The sequence below is a fragment of the Pseudoliparis swirei genome, chromosome 5, assembly GCF_029220125.1.
Source record: "Pseudoliparis swirei isolate HS2019 ecotype Mariana Trench chromosome 5, NWPU_hadal_v1, whole genome shotgun sequence".
NCBI classification, from domain to species: Eukaryota; Metazoa; Chordata; class Actinopteri; order Perciformes; family Liparidae; genus Pseudoliparis; species Pseudoliparis swirei.
In genome coordinates, this window is record NC_079392.1 from 20,145,765 (window position 1) to 20,164,400 (window position 18,636).

The window sequence follows — 18,636 nt, forward strand, 5'->3', positions numbered from 1 at the left end:
AATTCAGAAAAACACAGAGTACAGTGATGCAGAAAGTTGTTTTTCACTTTGCCTTGATAACAAAATTGCTGCTGGTGAAGGAGGAGCGAAGTAGTGCAATGATAAGGAGATGGGGAGTTTTCATAGTGTTATTTAAACTGAGGATGTTAAGTGACTTATCACAGATGTGTGATTGCTGAAAACAGGAATATAACAAAGACCAAAATGCTTTGACACTGCAAACTGAAGTTGTGTTATTTCTTTTGTTACCTGAGATTTTGCACACCCAGCGGTCATCAATTACACAGTTTCTGGAGTGAAGTCTACCATGAAACATCCTGTGCTGGTGGAGGTACGACATCCCGCGAGTGATGTCCGTGGCAAAGGAAAGTCTGCATGGGGAAAGAAACACTCCAGATGTTGCCGTTTGTGTGTATTATTCATTGTGGTCCATTGGGGGAAATATATTTACGTCTTCCTTTATGTGATTGTTCAACGGTTGTGTAAAATGTTGAGTCTGACTCAAACGAAAATATTTAATTCTTAGGCTACTATAAGGTATACATGTAAAAGATGGATGTAGATGGTGGAGGTGGAACTATTTAAATGACAATGAAAAGTTGAGTACAGTGTTTGTAAAGCAAATAGTACTTAGTTACATTTCACCACTGATATACTGCAACATTACGTTTACAAATGAAGCTGATATTCTCTCACCTGAAGCCCCAGTTGATGGGCACTTCCTCATTCAGCAGGACATCTGACAGGCTTCCTTTCGGGCAGTGCTCTGTGATGATGCAGATGTAGGGGACCTCAATGGAACCACCAATGAACTTGCATAGATTGGGGTGATCCAGTTGCCTATGTGAACAATGACATAAAGCTGAAGGAGTTTGGGAGACAAGATTTTATTATGTCAGAAAAATGTTATTTCCTCACCTAACTTCTTTCACCTCCTTCCTTATGGTTTTAGAGAGGGAAAAATGTTTATTCTGGATGTGTTTCACTGCCACCGTCCTCCCGTCACTGCAAGAAGACCATCAAGTCAACTAGAACCTCATATATTTGAGAGATACAGAGGAACTAGTCATAAAGGTTTGCTTTTCGTCAACAACAGATTAAAGTCATCTAATGGACTTTGAAGGAATATCATATTATATTTTATTTCCTTGAATGGACTCATGAAAGTGAACTGACAAAAGTTAAATATCTATATTACCATTTAACTTGTTGTACTTAAATGAAAATACTACATTAACATTATTGTAATTATTGTGCCTTTATATTATTATTATAAATATTTATGTATATATATATTAGGGCTGTGAAACGATTACAATTTTTAATCGGGTTAATCACAGGTTTTTGTGGATTAATCATGATTAATCACATATTACCGATATTCTCGGTATATTTTGTGAGAACATAGAGATTTATGACAAAAGTCGGATATATACATTTATACATTCTTCTATACAATGGTGCTGCAACTCAGCAGTTATTTAGCAGTTTTCTTCCATATGGAACATGAATACATCTTCATCCTAAACAGAATGTTTAACCCTCCTTTTACCTTCGTCAATTTGACCCCATTCAATGTTTAATGTCGGTGTTCTTTTTTCACTGTCAAACATATCAGAAATATCAACTTTTTTATTTATTTAAAGGGCTATTTAGGTAGTCAACAAACAAACATAAAGTACCTCACACTTAAACTTGGGAAGCAATATTAATTCTAATAATTTTCTGAGGTTTTAATTGCTGGGGTCAAATTGACCCCGGGGTAAAATATGTTAGTAAATGTAAAGGTAACAGGAGGGTTAAACAGAGCATGTTTCTCTTGTTTGTCAACCATTAACTCCACCATGATACAATCTAAAGGTGGACAGATTGACAAGTGACTTTTTTTTCTCGTCATGCGCGCGCGGGAGCTCTGTGGCGCGCGTGGCGGAGATCGATATGTGTTAACGCAACGCGAAGAGACAGAAATGACATGCTGCTGTGGAGATACGATCAACAACAGACGTTGTTTAATAAAAGAACAAAGACGCTATAGAGAACATGTCAGGGGCGGCCAATCTTTTAATGTCATGCGATCTACAGGAAGTAAAAGTCGTAATAAGGTTTCGGCCAGGAACCTGCGGAAGGATCATTACCGATGAACAGACCGTCTGCATGAGAGCGGACATCGTTCAGATTGAAGTGGTGTATTGGAAGCTCATTTTGCAAGTGACTTTTTTTTCGTCCCGACGACCAACAACAGACAGATTGGAAGCTCATTCTGCGCATGCGTTAAATGCGTTTTAAAAAAAACTAGTTAAACCTGTTATTGAATTAACTGAGTTAACGCGTTATTTTTCACAGCACTAATATATATATATATATAAATGTACATTGCTCTTACATAAACCTATACTTATATAAACGTATACGATATAGTTCACACATCGTGCCTGAGTTGCAATACTGGGCTTCATTTTTATAAATATTTGTACAATTCACTTTATCTGTTTTACTACCTTTCAGACGGTTTCTGTGCTGCTGTAACATGTGAATATCCCTTCTGGGTCAATAACGTCTGATTACACATTAGACACAGCTCCGAACTGTGCAGCGCTGATCCATATGGTATAGTCCGTATTTTATGGATCCGTACAGAAAAAGAGTAACACAATGAGGCAGTGTGTCTAAAAAATAACATTCAACTTCTGTTAGTTGAATGTTTCTGATTAATGAGCATTAATATAAACCGTTTCTCACTAGAGGCCTGGCTGGATGAAGGAAGTGTTGATTCTGGTGGACACGGTCATATCAGTTGTTTGACTGATGGTCGACATACTTTTGACGCGCTCCAAACTGATGGTGCTGCAGAGGCCCGTGCAGCACACTTTACCTGCACACACCAGACAGTTAGAGACTCGGGGTCAAGGTCAGTAGTACATTTGTTGTCTTGGTAATGTATATAAATGGAGGGAAAAATAACCTCCAGGCCTGACCCATTCTTACTAACAAATCCCACAATAACAACAGACATCACAAATATATTAAACATATTTATAATGCTTGGAAGAAAATAGAAAGGGATCCATTCTTTAAGCACATTAAAGTCTGACATGAAAGTGAAAATCTAAAGCTTTTTAATGCGAGCAAAGTTTCATGTATACATGAACAGTATCTTTTCACAACTTCAGCGTGAGACTTTTTACCAAATATTATGCTCTTGTAGGTGATGATCCAGCTTTCATCCCAAAGCATCCTCCGTTTCTGGTACTGGAGCCACTGCAGGGAGGACATTAAGAAACATCCATGCATGAAACATCTCCTGTGTGTGTGCGTGGGTGTGTGTGTGTGTGTGTGTGCGCGTGTGTGTGTTGCACGGACTGACCACTATGGTTAGGATGAAGCCGCTGCTAAAGAGAGCAACTGGAAGCCCGATGGCCACTTTGATAGTGATGGACATCGGGCAGATGCCACAGTCTGCAGGACAGTTCAGGCAGTTCTCCTCCAGCTCGCAGACGTCGTCCCCGCACACTGAAACACAATCACATGTCATATTTGAGGTGCCCATCCACTGATTTCTGCGGCAGATGATGTACTCAGGTTATACATAAAACAACATTCGACTAACTCAAATTAAAAGTACAAAAGTATTAGCTTCAAAATGTACTGAAAATACCAAATTTAAAAGTACTCATAATGCAGAATGGTTCTTTCAGAATAATGTTTATTACATTACAACTTGTTTATATACCGATGGGTCGCTTGTGAATTTTCTTATTGTATCAATTATGTTGTATTTGATCTTATCTTAATACTAATATATTATAATGTATTTGTTACATTTTGTCTGAATTTGCAAAATAACTTAACGGGTCAGAAAAATGTAGTGGAAGAAAAGAAAATAGAAAGTACTTCAAAATGGTCCTTAAATACAGTCTCCTACTTTTGGTACCTTCTACCACGAACTGAATTATAATGTACAGATGGTCATTATGTTTTCAGGAAGAATATAGATACATTGACAAAAAAGTAAAGTGTGTAAAAGTATTATTGTAACTCAGCTGATAGTGAAGCACTTCTGTCTACATTGTGCATATTTTTACTGCAACACCACACACAACCCCAACCTCTTCCCTAATGTGTCTGTACAAGTCCAGGATGTAAACAAGGGCGTGTTCTTACTCCCCCTGACTTGTATTGAGCAGCATCCTGGAGATTGTAATTTGGCACCAATATCGTTGTACTGGCTCATAAGCAGCGGAGGCATTATTAAGCATGCAGTGCAGGATTCAGCATATTAACAAATGCATACTTAGCAGACTGACCTTGAGCACTGACAACAAGCACCTTGGACTCCAGTGCTGCGTGCATGTGTCCCATTTTGATATGAGCAATGACGGAGGTGACTCCCACATGTACCAGCACCACCTATATGAGAAAACACCACCATAACAATTATACTGTGGAAGCGTTAGGTTGTAAATTGGATGAAAATAAGTCTCAGTCCACAATAATATTTACTTCGATTTACAAAATGATTGACTGACCTTTGAAGTCCAGTATTTCTGGGACATCTTTCCTGCCTTGGAAACAGTGTGAGTCACAATTTTACCGTCGTCAGGAATCCACGGGCCACAGATTCCCCCTTGTTTCTGTGAAGAGACGACACAACAGTTTGCAGAGGTTTTATTCCAAAAGCCGTCCTACAGACAGTTCATTCACGTCTCAGTAAATACTGATATGTTTACAGTTTTTTGATTTAACAAGTTGTGTGCAGTAACATCTCAATTTATTCAAACGCAAAGTTGTAGCTTTACCAAGATTTAAATGTCACAGTGTGTGAAAGAAAATCTAGAAGAAGCATCATTCAAGGTTTGACTGTGGGTCAGTGTTTAGCAGGTCCGTCTTTCAACCAGGGGGTTGTCAGCTCAATCCCCGCCTTAGTCCATGTGTCCTAAAGCAAATCACTTAAACCTGAATTGCTCAGTGAAATGACATGCAATTGTAATAATCTATGTTTGTGATGGAAATCGATTCAGTGTGAAATGAATCCTCTGATGCATGAAAATCTTAGAGAAAATATTAATTATTTAATTAATGCTGCAATAATAAACATGTTGTCTTGTGTTTTAATATTTCCACCAAAGAATCATAAACATGAAGAGCCATATATGAGAAGACAGAGTATACAAGTTATATTGTAATACACTTTTGTAATACATTATAATAACATTGTGAGGAAATGAAAAGTACAAGGGTTTGACATAATGTGACATGCTTAAATAAAAAGCATACAACAAAATTAGATATCATGCTAAATAATTGAGACTATAAAGACATTGCATTAAATACTAAAATAAAAGCTGTGGCATAACATTAAGAACATGTTTGCTTGCTCTAGTTTTCTCAATGTGAGGAGGAGAAGGTGATGCGAGTGTGGATGGTGAAGATGAAACCAGTGTTATACGACAGGAACCACTACAAAGAACCCACCATGAGCTCGAGGGGACAGGAGTGGACGTTGGCGTGGTACACGCAGCAGTTCATTTCATTGGCGTTGTTCCAGTTTGTCGGGCATTCGTGTTCATGACAGAACCTCTTTGCTTCTGACGCATGACTGGGAGGGAACAAGGGATGGTACACCATAAAGATGAACTAACACAAATAGATAGTGCTCCAAGAAATACATTTTTAAAAACTCTTTCAGAAATGTCTCTTTCCATAAATTACTTTCTTTAAATAATATAGTCGTTTCATGAAACTGCTTACAACAAAGTTTGGATTATCTTGGTTAACAGGATCATGATTTCTGGTCAGAGATAATGCTGTTGAGTTTAAGCATCACAAGCTGATTGTCAAATAGTTCCATTATATTTGAGACGCGCGTGTGTGTGTGTGTGTGTGTGTGTGTGTGTGTGTGTGTGTGTGTATTCAGGGCATGGCAGACTTTTAGGATGCCAGGTGTTTATGTAATACACTCACCCAAACTGGAAAATCTGGTTCTTGACTGCGTACTCGTAGAATGAATCTGAGGCTGTCACCGTGTACGAGACGTTGAACTCTTCCCCGTTGGTTACTTTCTCTGGAGGACGCTGCACCCAGGCCATTTCCAGACCTGTGACAACACACATGCTCGTCACATTAAGCATACACATTCAACAAACACTGTCCATATGCATGCGGATACTAACGGGTACTGTGTGCTTTATTTGCATCATTCTGTTGAGCCCCACCTACTAGGTCACTGTAATTAATTCAGTAATGCAGGACAACATTCAAAGACAGTAAATGTTTTCTCTTTCCTTCTCAGACACAAGAGGAAAAGCATCTGATTTTACCGTAAATACTCACACGGAAACCACTCGAAGAATTACAGATGAGTTGTTTCAACTGTAATGATCCACTCAAGCAAACACACATATTAATATATCAAAACGTACCGCCACAGCTTATCATGTTGAAATCATTTGGACCGTTGATAGGCCAACAGTCGTACTCAGTGTTGTCCAGATCATGCCAGCAATGTACTCCCTGCAGGCAGAGACAGGATGCTTTTTTTAATGTCGTGGCATGTTTTGGTGTGTGTAAACAGGTTTGACAAGCCTAATGTGTGCAAGTGATTTATCAGTGAAGCAAAACTCTTCAAGTGAGTGTGTTAATGAGTTAAATACACAACTCAGCTCTGCAAAGCTTTGTTGGTTTTGAACCGAAATGATAAAGAGCACAAATCACACAGTAGCTGACATCAATATCACGAGCAAAAGAACACAATGAGAAATAAATGTAAGAAATAGCCCCAGTATTATCTTTCATTCATGATTGATTACAAAATATTCTATAATCAAGGAAATCAGCCCCAGAAAAAGCTGGCAAGTAGCCCAGCAGTACACAGAAACACCACAGCACCACATGCCCACAGCAACAAGTGTTTCTGACAAGACAACAAAAGCTAGCCGGATAACCCCGCAGTTAAGGAAAATGTGAACATCACACACTCGGTTTACACAGTATTCCTGCATCAAATACAGTCAAAATAAATATGTAGAACCCCGCTCATATTTCACATCATTGAGCAGTCCATCAATGGGTCAACTTTAACGGCTGCAGCTCTTTCTCCACATTTCCTTTCTGGAATTAATTCTGTTGTCGGGTTACATTTCCTAAAGCCATGTGAAAACTTACCAGCAGGAAACACAGGTAAAGAGATGCTGCTGTCCGTAGAGCCATGAGGAGGTTTGCTGTTGTGGATGGACACACTCTGAACTGACTGAGTGAATGACCAAATCTGTGTGTGTGTGTGTGTGTGTGTGTGTGTGTGTGTGTGTGTGTGTGTGTGTGTGTGTGTGTGTGTGTGTGTGCGTGCAGACACCACAACCAAATGAAGTCCCCTTCTCTGTTTTTTTTATTATCCCTAAGGCCCACCTTCTCTCCCTTGTCTCTAATTGCCCAATCAGCAGAATAGGCTCTCCAATCACAGTTGATCATATAATCGTTCACAAGGTGCTTCAGCTCACCTTCACTGTCAGACAGTTCAGAATGCCCCAGAGTTTTCTGATGTATCTGAACTCACCACAACGGGCATCGTTCCTACTTTTCAAGTCTTAAATTAGTGGCATTTTTTTTCATTTTCCAATTTAATTTGAACATTCAACCCTGGCTGACATAATTGTAGGTGCTTTAATGTTAAAACATTTAATATGTTCGGCATAAGCTTACAATGCAGGAAGGGTTTTACTTTTAATGTCTTTCTTGAGGTGGTGTTAACAGGAAGAATGTGACAGGTGGCAGACCAATCACCTTTTGGTTGGGTAACTGCCAATAAGTTTTCTTACCAATACTAAAATGATCCTTATATCTTACTTTAATGAATTACATCCATGTTTTAATGCACACTTCTTAAACGTTGTTCCAGAGCTTTCAGCCACATTTCACAGTCTTTCCTAAGATGTTCGTAAGCTGTTATCATATGATCTAAGTATGGAGCTTTAGTCACATCATAACAGGTGGTCATTATTGGTGTTTGTTAAATGTTATCTTCCCACAAGCAGCCACAAGAAAACAGTCCCTTAAAAAATCTTATTTAGGATTTCAATAAGGAACTAAATGATCAAAGAATAAGTACTCAATCCATGCGCAATTTGGTGAGCACAAATTGTAAGCACATTGGGTGACAGTGCTATGCCAATGCTGTTCATTTATAATTGAGATATAATACAATGATGGAGCACTTTAAATCAATATCTTAAACTGTCAACACTGTCTTTTCTTTTCTGAAGTGAAACTCCTTGCTGCTATTTATCAGGTAGAATAATTTGTCATTGTGTTCAGCTGAAAATGAGCTGGGAACACTGTCAAGGAAACCAGTCAATTCTGTAAATTATACATGGATTAACTTCTAACCTGGCCTCTAAGTGTCCTTTAGGACACGAGGGATATTTATGTAGCAGCATACCCTTTGTACTGAGGATAATGTTCCTTCTCTGGCTACATCTGTTTGCACTGAGATTAAGACCAAACCAAAAGAAAGCATTTTTGAACATCTGTGAAATGTAATTGGCTTTTCAAGAATGCATAATTACAGCACAGCTGTAGAAAAAGGCCTGCCACACCACACAAGTTTACAGTTCATGTTTTGGAGCAGGACGCAGTCTTGACAGGTCTGCAGAGGGCTCTACTGAGAACATACTGTACACGCTACAATACGACATGTTCTGAATGGAAATGACACACATTTGATCAAGTTGAAGCTCAACCCAAAACAAAAAACAAATGTCATTTATAGCCTGAGTAGTTTTGTATGAGCCATGTGTACAGTGTTGGATCTGTTCCTCTGCTGTCAAAAGATGCCGGTTTTGTTCAGGGGATTAAATCCTGAGTGGGACTTTATACCATAAAAGGAGTCAAACATGTGATTAGAAGGCTATCATTATACATAGTTTCCCGTTTAAAACCTACTGAACATGCTTTTAATGTTTCAATGTATTTAGCTTAATTTTGCCTTCAACATTTAACAATTTTCCAGATGTTGATGGTTGACTGACATTTTAAATAGTGGCAGGATACTATTAATCCTAAAAAGATATTTTTAACTGCGGCAAACACTTTGCAGTCTAATTAATAGCACAATATTGTTCCTCCCACTTCAGAGTAAATTCTCTTTATTTGCAGCTCTTTTGACAATAATGTAACGGACTTGATGGAAACTAAAGGTCACTCACTAATCAGCCTGAATAGAGGAAATCATTCTCAAGTGGCAGCTCTTGAGCACCATAAATCTCAAGCAACGGTACTTCATCAATGATTAACTGCAGTACAAGTCATGCAAAAGGAGCGTCACTTAATCCTTTGTGTTTTTGTTGTTGTTGTTAGTACGCTAAAATATACACTAGAGTTATCAATGTGTTATTTTAAGACTTCTAAGTATTATCAGTTCGTGAAAGTTATTTTCATTTGACTCAGTCAAACAGGATTTACAAGTAAACTCATGGTTTGGTTTCCGACATTCAAAGAGTATGCACCCTCTAGCGTTAATAGCGCTAATAAATTTACAATGTACATGTTAGCGTGCCAATGTTAAGCAGTTGTTCGCGATTCATTGTTCACCCTCTTGGTTTTAGCATGTTAGCATGCTAATCTTTGCTAATTGACACTAAACACGATATACAGCTGAAGCTGACAAAATGTCCTTAGTTTGCAGATATTTTGACATAAACCAAATGTATTGGACAAAGTAAAGTTTTGAGCTGATTATGGCACGAGAGAAAAAGTGAGGAGATCAATAAAAATGTTTACGGTAACATGAATGTCTGGACCATATTTGATGTTAATCCATCCAATAGGCTCTCTCAAAACCACTAATGTCAAACTTGTGGTGGCAATCAGATGGATTGTGTTGAAGGTTCGTCACTTGGGAAACGAGAATGTTTACAAAGTGTCGTGCCAAACCACGTTCCATGTTGTGATATTAAACCAAAATTAAATCTACTGGTGGTGTTAGTCTTAAAAGTCAGTGGAACAAGTTAGAATGAGGATGAGTGCCAAGAATCTCTGGATCAACGAGATGCACAAACAAACAAAGCAACTAACGACATCTCCATTAGCCGCACTGCTAGCATGGCTAAAAATGGAGGGGGAAAAGCTATAGAGTTCATAAAGTTGGAAGAATCAATCAATCACATGACTTATTTATTATTTCAAAAGGTGTTAAATACAAGGATTGAGGGCCTTTATATTGCCTCCGAGGCGCTCTTTCCAAGACAGCGGCTGAGCCGGTGGCTCTTACCAACGGTGCTGACAGCACTCAGAGCAGCAAAGGTAAGGACAAGAGCCAACAGTGTTTACTTGAAGGGGAACAGGAGGGTGGGCGTTACGTTTACGCGACATTGCCGTCAGTAAGGACAACGTTTTCAGCTGGAACCGCCAGAGCAGAGCAGAGCCCATGAGTTAGCCAGTGGACCACGCTACTCCACTGCATCTTCACATGGTAAACAGTAGTTTTCAGCCATTGTAATGCTCTGAATATGAAATGAAGCACCCTTGGAATAAATTGTGGATTTTGGGCTGCTGCTACAAGCTCTTTAGTGAAATCAACCTCGTTATGTCTCTGTATCATTTCCCTGCATTAAGAAAACAGACATGAGCATTATGTTTGGGAAAAAAAGAAGGAGGCTAACTCCAAAAAGTTCGTTAAAAGTAATGTAGAAACAATCGTACAGTGTGAAAGTCCAACTCAACTTTGATGGCATTGCATAATCTTGTTTGATAAAACATATAATACACTAAATAGCTTTAATGATGTCAAGTCTTTTACAGCAGGAGTGGCATAAATACTGTACAGCAGGTCGAAGATGAGTCATTTGAACGGAGTTGGTGGTGGTAGGGGTTTGAGAGTGTGTCTAGTCACAGACATTCAGTCATATCCTCTTGGATTCCTGCAGGTATGCAGGCTATTGCTTAAACTCCAACAGGAATCCAGTGTGTCGCAACATTTTACTGCCCCTGCACTGTCAGGGTGAGCAGCGGTTTCATCAAAGCAACAGCAGCCATTCACCGAGTTGAAGCGGAAGTGTAACAATGCTACAAGAAGAACAAGTTTACCGCCATGAGGTTCTGCAGGTAGTAAAGGTGAACTGATAAAAGATGACGGATAGGACACGAAAGGAGGGATTCTGTCTTTAGTTTCCTCAGGGCCCAACTGCTTTGCAAAAAAACAGCCAAAACAATCCGGTCATGCTGCGCACGATGGCGGTCATACAGTTCAATGACCTCACCTCTTCTTACAAGCTTTTTACAGTATGTACAACTAGATAGATTACCGCAGTTTAACATATTTTTCCCTAGCTGTCTTAAAAACGGTGTCCTGCCCAAGCAAACCTAGTTTGTATTGTACCCGACTACAAACAAGTTACATGTCCTAACTGCAGTAGATTATCCATTACAGACTCACTTCCTGACAAGATACACAAGGAAGAAAACCTAAAGACAATCAGATGTACACAAATGTATATAAAAGGGAGAAAGTTAAGCCACCTTGAACATTAGTCGACCCTTTTTGGAAGTAAACGTAAAACTCTACTGCTCTGCATTTCATCCTGGATTTTTGTCTTGCTTTACAGAATTGTCCAGGTTTAAATAACACACAGGGATGTGATGAGGAAGACAACAGGAACAGGATGAAACGGCAACAAGGATCACACAATCCCTGACCACAAGTGTTGTCCAAAAACGGTCAAATCCTGAATATAACATCTTTTCATCCATTCGGGGAATTAGTTGTGCATAAAAGTCTCTTATCTCCATCTCACCAGCTCGACACTGGAGAGGCCGGCCTGCAGTGTCTCTTCAAGAATGTACTTTTAATCAGCGGACGCTGCCGCCGCCGCCGCCCTGAGATCAACTCGTGTGGTTTCTCTTTGAAGTCAACACCAATCTATATCTTCATAAAAAGGTACCTCCTGTCAGGGCTGGACACAAATTCTGGTAAAATTCTGAACAAGTCCCATTTTCAAGTCTTGATTACGTCCTGATCGTCAGGTTTTGCCTCCTCCGAGGGAGGCTGACTGTTGCCCGTATCCTGAGCGGAGCTCAGCGGCCGGGCGTTGGCCTTCGTCGACCGCTGCCGTCGCGTGCCGTTACCGATGCAGCGCATGAGGTTCTTTAACGTCGTCCACATTTCCTCGTCCTTGTAGGAGTAGATGCAAGGGTTCATGACGGAGTTGAGTACAGCCAGGAGCAGCAGAAAGCGTTTGGATTTCTTGACGTTACAACTGGTACAGTTGAGGCCGTCCAGGAGCAGAACCACCAGGCCAGGAGTCCAGCAGATCACGAAGGCCCCTTCATGAAAAATCACAGTTAGACTTTTGAATGTATTTCTCAAAGGCCAAATATAACGAAAGATTAAATGCGTTAATTAGATCTTTATTAGTGCCGATTTTACAAAGACCCAGGTTAGCCGTTTCCTGTCTTTATGCTAAGCTAAGCGACCGCTGGCGTTAGCTTCATATTTATCGCACAGACGTAATCTAACATTTAAATAAATGTATTAATGTCAAGGAATTGTGAGTTTGTTTAATGATCCCTCAACAAAATAAAAGAAATGTAGGCATCGTATCTTTTCTGATTTTATCATCTTTTTTTCTACCTGTATTTTAGAGTTAACCATTTGTTTCCTTATTGCATTCGACAGTATGTAAAGCGGCTTTGAGAACATTTGGAAAACACTTTAAAAATGTGATGTATTATTACGTATTTAACTGTAAAGCATTGACACGTAATTTATTAACAATCCTGAGTAACTACTTTATCGTTCCAAAATTCAATAAGTCTTGCACACCAGACTCATATGTTGGTAGTGAAAACGTGGAGGTCGAACAGCACTGTATACTGTAAGGCTTAAGTGTCTGTATGATGGAGATAATATGTCTTACTTAAGGACAGTTTTAAATAGTGCAGCAGCTAATGATAATCATCAATATTAAATCAGTTCAATTTCCAGTGCAGAAATCTTGCATATTTGATATCTGGAAATTGAGAATGTTGGGCACTCTGTCCTTGATAAATGGAAATTTATAAAAAGAGTGGAATCCATCATCAAAATTGTTGCTGAATAATCGTCTAATTGTATTCATTGAGTCAGCATTTGTTTTACAGTATCTTAATGATATAGATGAGCTGGCCAAGATATTTATGATTGTTCAGATGGGTATTAAAAATGCAAATCTATTCAAAACTAAATAAGAGTATTTGATGGTTTCATTCACTTCTATTGATAAAGTTACAACACCTAAACATGCTCCATTTCAGCAAGGTAAATACCATTACAACAAGCAGACACAGGTTGGCAGAACAATTACATTATAATGTTCAAAACTAAATGCCGTGCGTTTGGTAAATAATACGGATGGTCACAGGGCCACTGCAGCAGCCAATTAGAATTCATTTCAAACATGTTTGGGCACAAAACAGAGCTGTGTGGATCTGAAAGGAAGCCACAAGCCGCAACTTGTTTGAACAACCTGCATCTCTACGGTCTCAACACAGCTGCAGAACAAAAACAAACACTGCTCTATACGACTCTCTCTCCCTCTCTCGCACACAAGTCCAGTTACATGTGCACACAGACAGAGAGGTTCTGGTGGCAGTGTTTTTATGTTGTTCATCATAGGCCTGATAGTCAAACTCTATCCTCTTTTTCTTCCTCTTTGATAGCCCATATGTTCAACATTAAGTTAAATTGCCTTTTTGATGACCTCCTATTGGCAGTTTTTCATCTATTGAAGTAGACTTTCTTTCCCTTTAATCTATGGCAGAGAGGAGAAACACACATTTCAAGCATCTGTTCTTTTTCTTAGTTGATGTCAATTTGATGATGGTGGTTGGAGTTAAAGAATGAAAAACAAATCTGGATTATTTACTAAAAAAAGGTCGCACACTTTGTAAGACATACTACAAATAATGGCTGTAGGCTATTGAACTACGATAATTATATTTGACCAAACTTGTGCCATGAAGAGTGAAAGACAAATGTAACCAAAGAGGCAGTCAGATTCAAAAGAAACTGAATAAGTGCAGATTTACACTTCTTAGTTGTCGGTGACAATGTCTGACTGTTCCAACACTTCTGCACTCATTCATTTGCCTCTTGACAAAACATGTGTGGGTTAAGCTTCTTTAAACTGGTTTGTCCTGTTACCAGTTCCACCGGAGCAGATTACTTTTCGGTTACAGAAGTTACTTTTTTTCCTTAATAAAATATCGCATGGACTTATGACCCGACCACATGCCTCAGAGGGCTTCAAAGTATCTTCCTTTCTCCCTCAGGTGTTGCAGGAGTGACGTTTGCAGCACCTTGTTTTACCTTTCACTCCAAAGTCTCAGCAATCCCAACAGGGAATGACACTCATGTGCCGACACTTCCACAAGCGCAAACAAACTCTGCAAAGCATCTGAAAGCAATTGGCAAAGTCTTCAAGTATAGGTTCTTCTTCTCCCTCCTTGTTTCTGGACGGGTGGGGAGGAGGGGATGTTCATTGAAGGCCAGTGTGGTGTGGATGTTATGCCACACAGGCTCAGGAGCAGTGTCCTTGCAGGGAGAGATAATTACACAGCAGCCTGAAAGACAGTGTGTGCAAAGGCGGACAGTAGGTCCTACGCTGCAAACTCTATCAAACCATCTGGCCAGGCAACAAGCCGAGAGCCCAAAGAAACAAAGAACAGTGGCCGACAACTATCTCATGGAAGGTTCTATCTGGATGGCTGTGTGTGAGAAGAGTGTACGAAAACAAAACCGGAGGACATTAAACTCATCTGACCTGCACTGCTTTCCGAAATGCATCTGTGTTTGATGGTTGTTGTTGTTGTTATAGTCGCATGAGAAAATACTTTTAACACACTATTCTGGTCCATTTGTTCCGTTCTCATAGGAAAGTGTATTTGAGTTCATTCCCTCTCTTGCAAGGTATCCTGTTGCAACACCTAAACAAAGAGAGGCAGACCAGGATATCGGACTGCCTCATCTGGGATGACAATGCATGAGAAGAGAAGGAAACGTCAGCCTTTAAGAGCGTTCCTCACTCTGGGGAAAGCACAGAGTACGCTGCAACAACAAGTCAATTAAGCATCTCATCTGAACAGAAAGTGAATGTACGGTTGTGTTTGATTTTCCCGCTTTATATCAAGTTAACTGATTTTCTCTCCCAATTTATAGATATTTTTATGTTTAAACTACATTTGTTTATAAAGCAAATAATTAGACGATAGAACAAGTTGAAGCCCCTGGGCAGGAGAAGTTGACTTAAAAGAAGGCAAATAGTCGCAAATACTAGCAGACTCCTCTTTTCTTTCATTAGACTCCCTCATTAGACATTAGATTTCATTAGACTCAAGCACTCAAAACATTTACCGAAAGCGTAAGTGTGTGTTATTTTACTCAAGGTTTTACTTCATATCAGGAAGCCAGATTACAGTCCAGTGTTTAGCAGTGACTCAGTGAATTGCTTGGACTTTGTGACCCTGACGAAGGACACACAGCTGCACACCAGACCCATTTACACCCGACTAATGCAGGAAGACTTTTTAGTCACTATAATGAAGATGCTGCACAGACACAATTTCTACGGTTAGCACCTACCGAGCACAACCATGACCGTCTTGATGAGTTTGATGGGCGTTCTCTTGCGGTTAAGGGAACCGCTGGTGTGCGTCGAGAGCATCGCCGTCTTCCTCTTGACGTAGGTGTAAATCCTTGTGTAGATGACCACCATCACCAGGAACACCACTAGGTTAGACACGGACCAGAAGATCAGGTAGCTCCTGCTGAAGATGGGAGCCAGCTGGGAGCAGTCGCTCAGGTTGCAGATGCAGTTCCAGCCCAGACTCGGCACGGCCCCCATGAAGATGGAGATGGCCCACACCATCACGATCAGCAGGGTCACCCTCCTCTTCGTCAAGTTGCTGTGGACTTTCCAGTTCATGACGGAGATGTAGCGCTCCAGAGCTATTACCAGTAGGTTAGCCAGCGAGGCTGAAAGACTGATGTCCAGAAGACCTTGACGGATGAAGTATCCTTTAACTGTAAGTTTCCGCGACACCTCCCCCGTGTTAAACATCAGGTACACGTACGCTATGCCCGCCAGGAAGTCTGAGGCGGCGAGGTTGGCAAGGAGATAGTAGAAAGGGTAGTGAAACCTCTTATTGGTAATGACAGCAGCTATGACCATGGCGTTGGAGACCAGGATGAAACAGCAGAACAGAGAGCCCACCACCTGCACCAGTATGAGCTGGGCTGTGTCCCATTTGTCATTGGCGCCGCTGTTGTTGTAGAAAAAGCCCATGGACTCATTATAATGGCAGCTGTGATTATGTTGGTCCATTTTAGAGGCCAGTCTGTGGAAAGACAATGAGAGAAAACGTATGAAGTGAAACCGTTAATCATTTATTAATTAAAGTATAGCTCAAATGGTATGGTATGCGGTTTATTGTCATTACTAGAGTACAGGTACAAAAGCAACGAAATGGCAAGAAAATGTATTGATAAATGGTTATTCCAACATCTAAAATCAAAAACGTTCCCCTTTCCTGCTTCTTGAAAGTGACGCTATGCTCCTTTTATTTGTCTCAAGTAAAAATAACACTTAACATATTTGGGTTTTGGAATGTTTAGACAAAAGTCAACACCTTGGTTTTTTAGGGAAATTTGATTTTTTTCACAATTTTCTGAATTTTTTTCAATCCAACAATAATAATGGACGTATTTGACCGTTTTTATAAAGCAAACATTTAGTTAAGGATGTCTGATTATATAAATCAATAAAATGCATTGTACATCAAGTTGTATTGATTTAAATCCATCATATCAAAGCAAGAGTAGAATGAGATGATAAAAGAGATTATAAGTCTAAACTGCTCTGCTTTATTTGGCCCTTAAGTGCATGGTGACCATGTTCCCAAGGCCGAGCGAGATTGGATGACTCCAGTCCAAAGGGGAGAAGTACACATGGCAAAACTCATCCACTTCCATTCAAACGGAAATCACAGAAAGCTCCGTGACTAAAGTTAAACAAGACCATCGAGCCAAATCAATATGCTCAATCGTGAGTAAACATGAGAAAGGTGTGAATGTTCTACCTTTACAAACGTTTATTTGGGGAAACACTTTACAGACAAGCAGCAAAACAAGAGACTACAACGTAGGACAAGTAATGCTGAAGTAGTTTCTTTCGTGCCTCGACAAGGAGATAAGCCTTTGTTACCTGTCAGAGTAGGGAAATCAACAAACGCGAAGAAGGGAGGGATGAAACATTCCCATAGAGGGACGAAACATTCCCATAGAGGGACCGATAGAGAAACTAGAAACTACTATTAACATTAGCCGAAGAAACAAATCCTTCCGCCCGACAAAGTCGAATCAGAAGAAAGACCGACGAAGAGCTCCCCGAGAAAACAAGCGGCCCAGGTGAGTTTACCTGAGGCAGAGCGCAGTCGGCGGTGAGTCAGTGAGCTCCGAGTTGCGAAATCGTCCGTGCCGCGTTAAAGCGCATGTCCCCGCTGCAGCAGAGCGCCTCGGCAGCTGTGGACCGAGGGAGGTGACGGCGCAGGGCTGTGCAGCTTCTTCACTTGGACTCCTCTGCTCCGTGACGTAGAGGGCGTGTGCCACCCAGTCTCGCATGCGAATTCCTCCGCTTGACCGCACGAGGCCCCGCGAGCTGCCGGTCCGATGGAAACACCTTGAAGAGGCGACATCGGACCGTTTCCTGCACTTGGTGGAGACAGTGAAGACCACACTGGAGTTCACCTGGAGACCACCCCGGTGGTTAAATCTGGACTTTGTTTGACTATTTTCATTTCATGCTACCTCATATTGCATTTTGATTCCACATAATTTACTTAGATTATTTACATAAAAATATACGGTCGTAAATTGTATCACGTAGTTAAATATTAAACCTATGGTTTCCAAATGAATAATTAAAGTCGTCTTGTAACGTTTCAGATGTCGAGGAGTTGTGAGTTCAGAGATTTAGCCTCTAAACCTCTCGGGACTCAAAGGTCACATCTTCTGATAGTAGCATACATTAAAAAAGCTCATCCATGTGTCTAACAAGTTTGCCTTCTCTTTTCGCTAATCTTCGCGTTTTGTTTAAAATTGCACGCCACACGTATTGATATTTGTAGCTCATGTCCTGTTGAAAGCAATATCGGTTGAAAGGAAATAGTAACAATGCCACTCTTGAAATAATCAAATGAGAATTAATAGTAAGAGATACGTTTATAGACAATCAAAGTATACACACAACTAAACGTAATACTATATCCTGCTGACACCCAGCCCATTCATGTGTGTCCTCTATGGTGGATATTTTGGTTTTACATCTCTTCTTTGACTCATTTGATTTCTCCTATCAAGTCCTGCTGTACTCTGAAGAGGGCATCCTGGGCGTTCCAGTGATACCACACGTGTAGGGGTGGGATGACAACTTCCTCCCTTCTGACACAAGATCAGCCAGCACATTTTAGGGAAAGTCAAGTGTCAAGTCAAATATTGCTTAATTGTTGTCTTTTTTACAATAAATATTCATATATGTTGTTGTTTAACATGTCAGGAATGATATTTTTAGTTCTGAAAACATTTGTTATTTTTTCCTTAATGTAATAGTCCTT

At 40.1% G+C, this 18,636-nt stretch overlaps 2 protein-coding genes across 3 annotated transcripts; both read right to left on the reverse strand.

Annotated features, from left to right (window-relative positions):
- Positions 1–43: 43 nt before the first annotated feature.
- On the reverse strand, positions 44–7,561 carry LOC130194232 (uncharacterized). The gene is made up of 11 exons (XM_056415141.1): positions 7,550–7,561; positions 7,162–7,217; positions 5,962–6,094; positions 4,527–4,631; positions 4,305–4,407; positions 3,365–3,510; positions 3,186–3,258; positions 2,740–2,872; positions 919–1,005; positions 697–840; positions 44–371 (listed from the first exon to the last, which is right to left on the reverse strand). Exons 1-11 carry the CDS (start codon positions 7,559–7,561, stop codon positions 44–46), a joined length of 1,320 nt encoding a protein of 439 aa, XP_056271116.1.
- A 2,589-nt stretch (positions 7,562–10,150) lies between these two features.
- Positions 10,151–17,751, reverse strand: lpar3 (lysophosphatidic acid receptor 3). 2 transcript variants are annotated; one of them, XM_056415114.1, is made up of 3 exons: positions 17,442–17,751; positions 15,608–16,362; positions 10,151–12,312 (listed from the first exon to the last, which is right to left on the reverse strand). In XM_056415114.1, exons 1-3 carry the CDS (start codon positions 17,642–17,644, stop codon positions 11,984–11,986), a joined length of 1,287 nt encoding a protein of 428 aa, XP_056271089.1. In that variant the 5' UTR covers positions 17,645–17,751; the 3' UTR covers positions 10,151–11,983. The 2 variants fall into 2 exon arrangements, with proteins under 2 accessions (XP_056271089.1, XP_056271090.1); XM_056415115.1 differs by lacking the exon at positions 17,442–17,751 and adding an exon at positions 17,229–17,418.
- Between the last annotated feature and the right edge of the window lie 885 nt (positions 17,752–18,636).

Coding starts and splice junctions, on each gene's coding strand:
- LOC130194232 (XM_056415141.1), bottom strand. Junction 6,095..7,161: donor TTTACCTGTGTTTCCTGCTG/GTAAGTTTTCAC, acceptor GTGTTGTCACAG/GTCTGGAAATGGCCTGGGTG. Junction 4,408..4,526: donor AGAAATACTGGACTTCAAAG/GTCAGTCAATCA, acceptor TTTCTCATATAG/GTGGTGCTGGTACATGTGGG.
- lpar3 (XM_056415114.1), bottom strand. CDS start 17,644: ATGCGAGACTGGGTGGCACACGCCCTCTACGTCACGGAGCAGAGGAGT. Junction 16,363..17,441: donor CCGACTGCGCTCTGCCTCAG/GTAAACTCACCT, acceptor GTCTTTCCACAG/ACTGGCCTCTAAAATGGACC. Junction 12,313..15,607: donor GACGGTCATGGTTGTGCTCG/GTAGGTGCTAAC, acceptor TTTTTCATGAAG/GGGCCTTCGTGATCTGCTGG.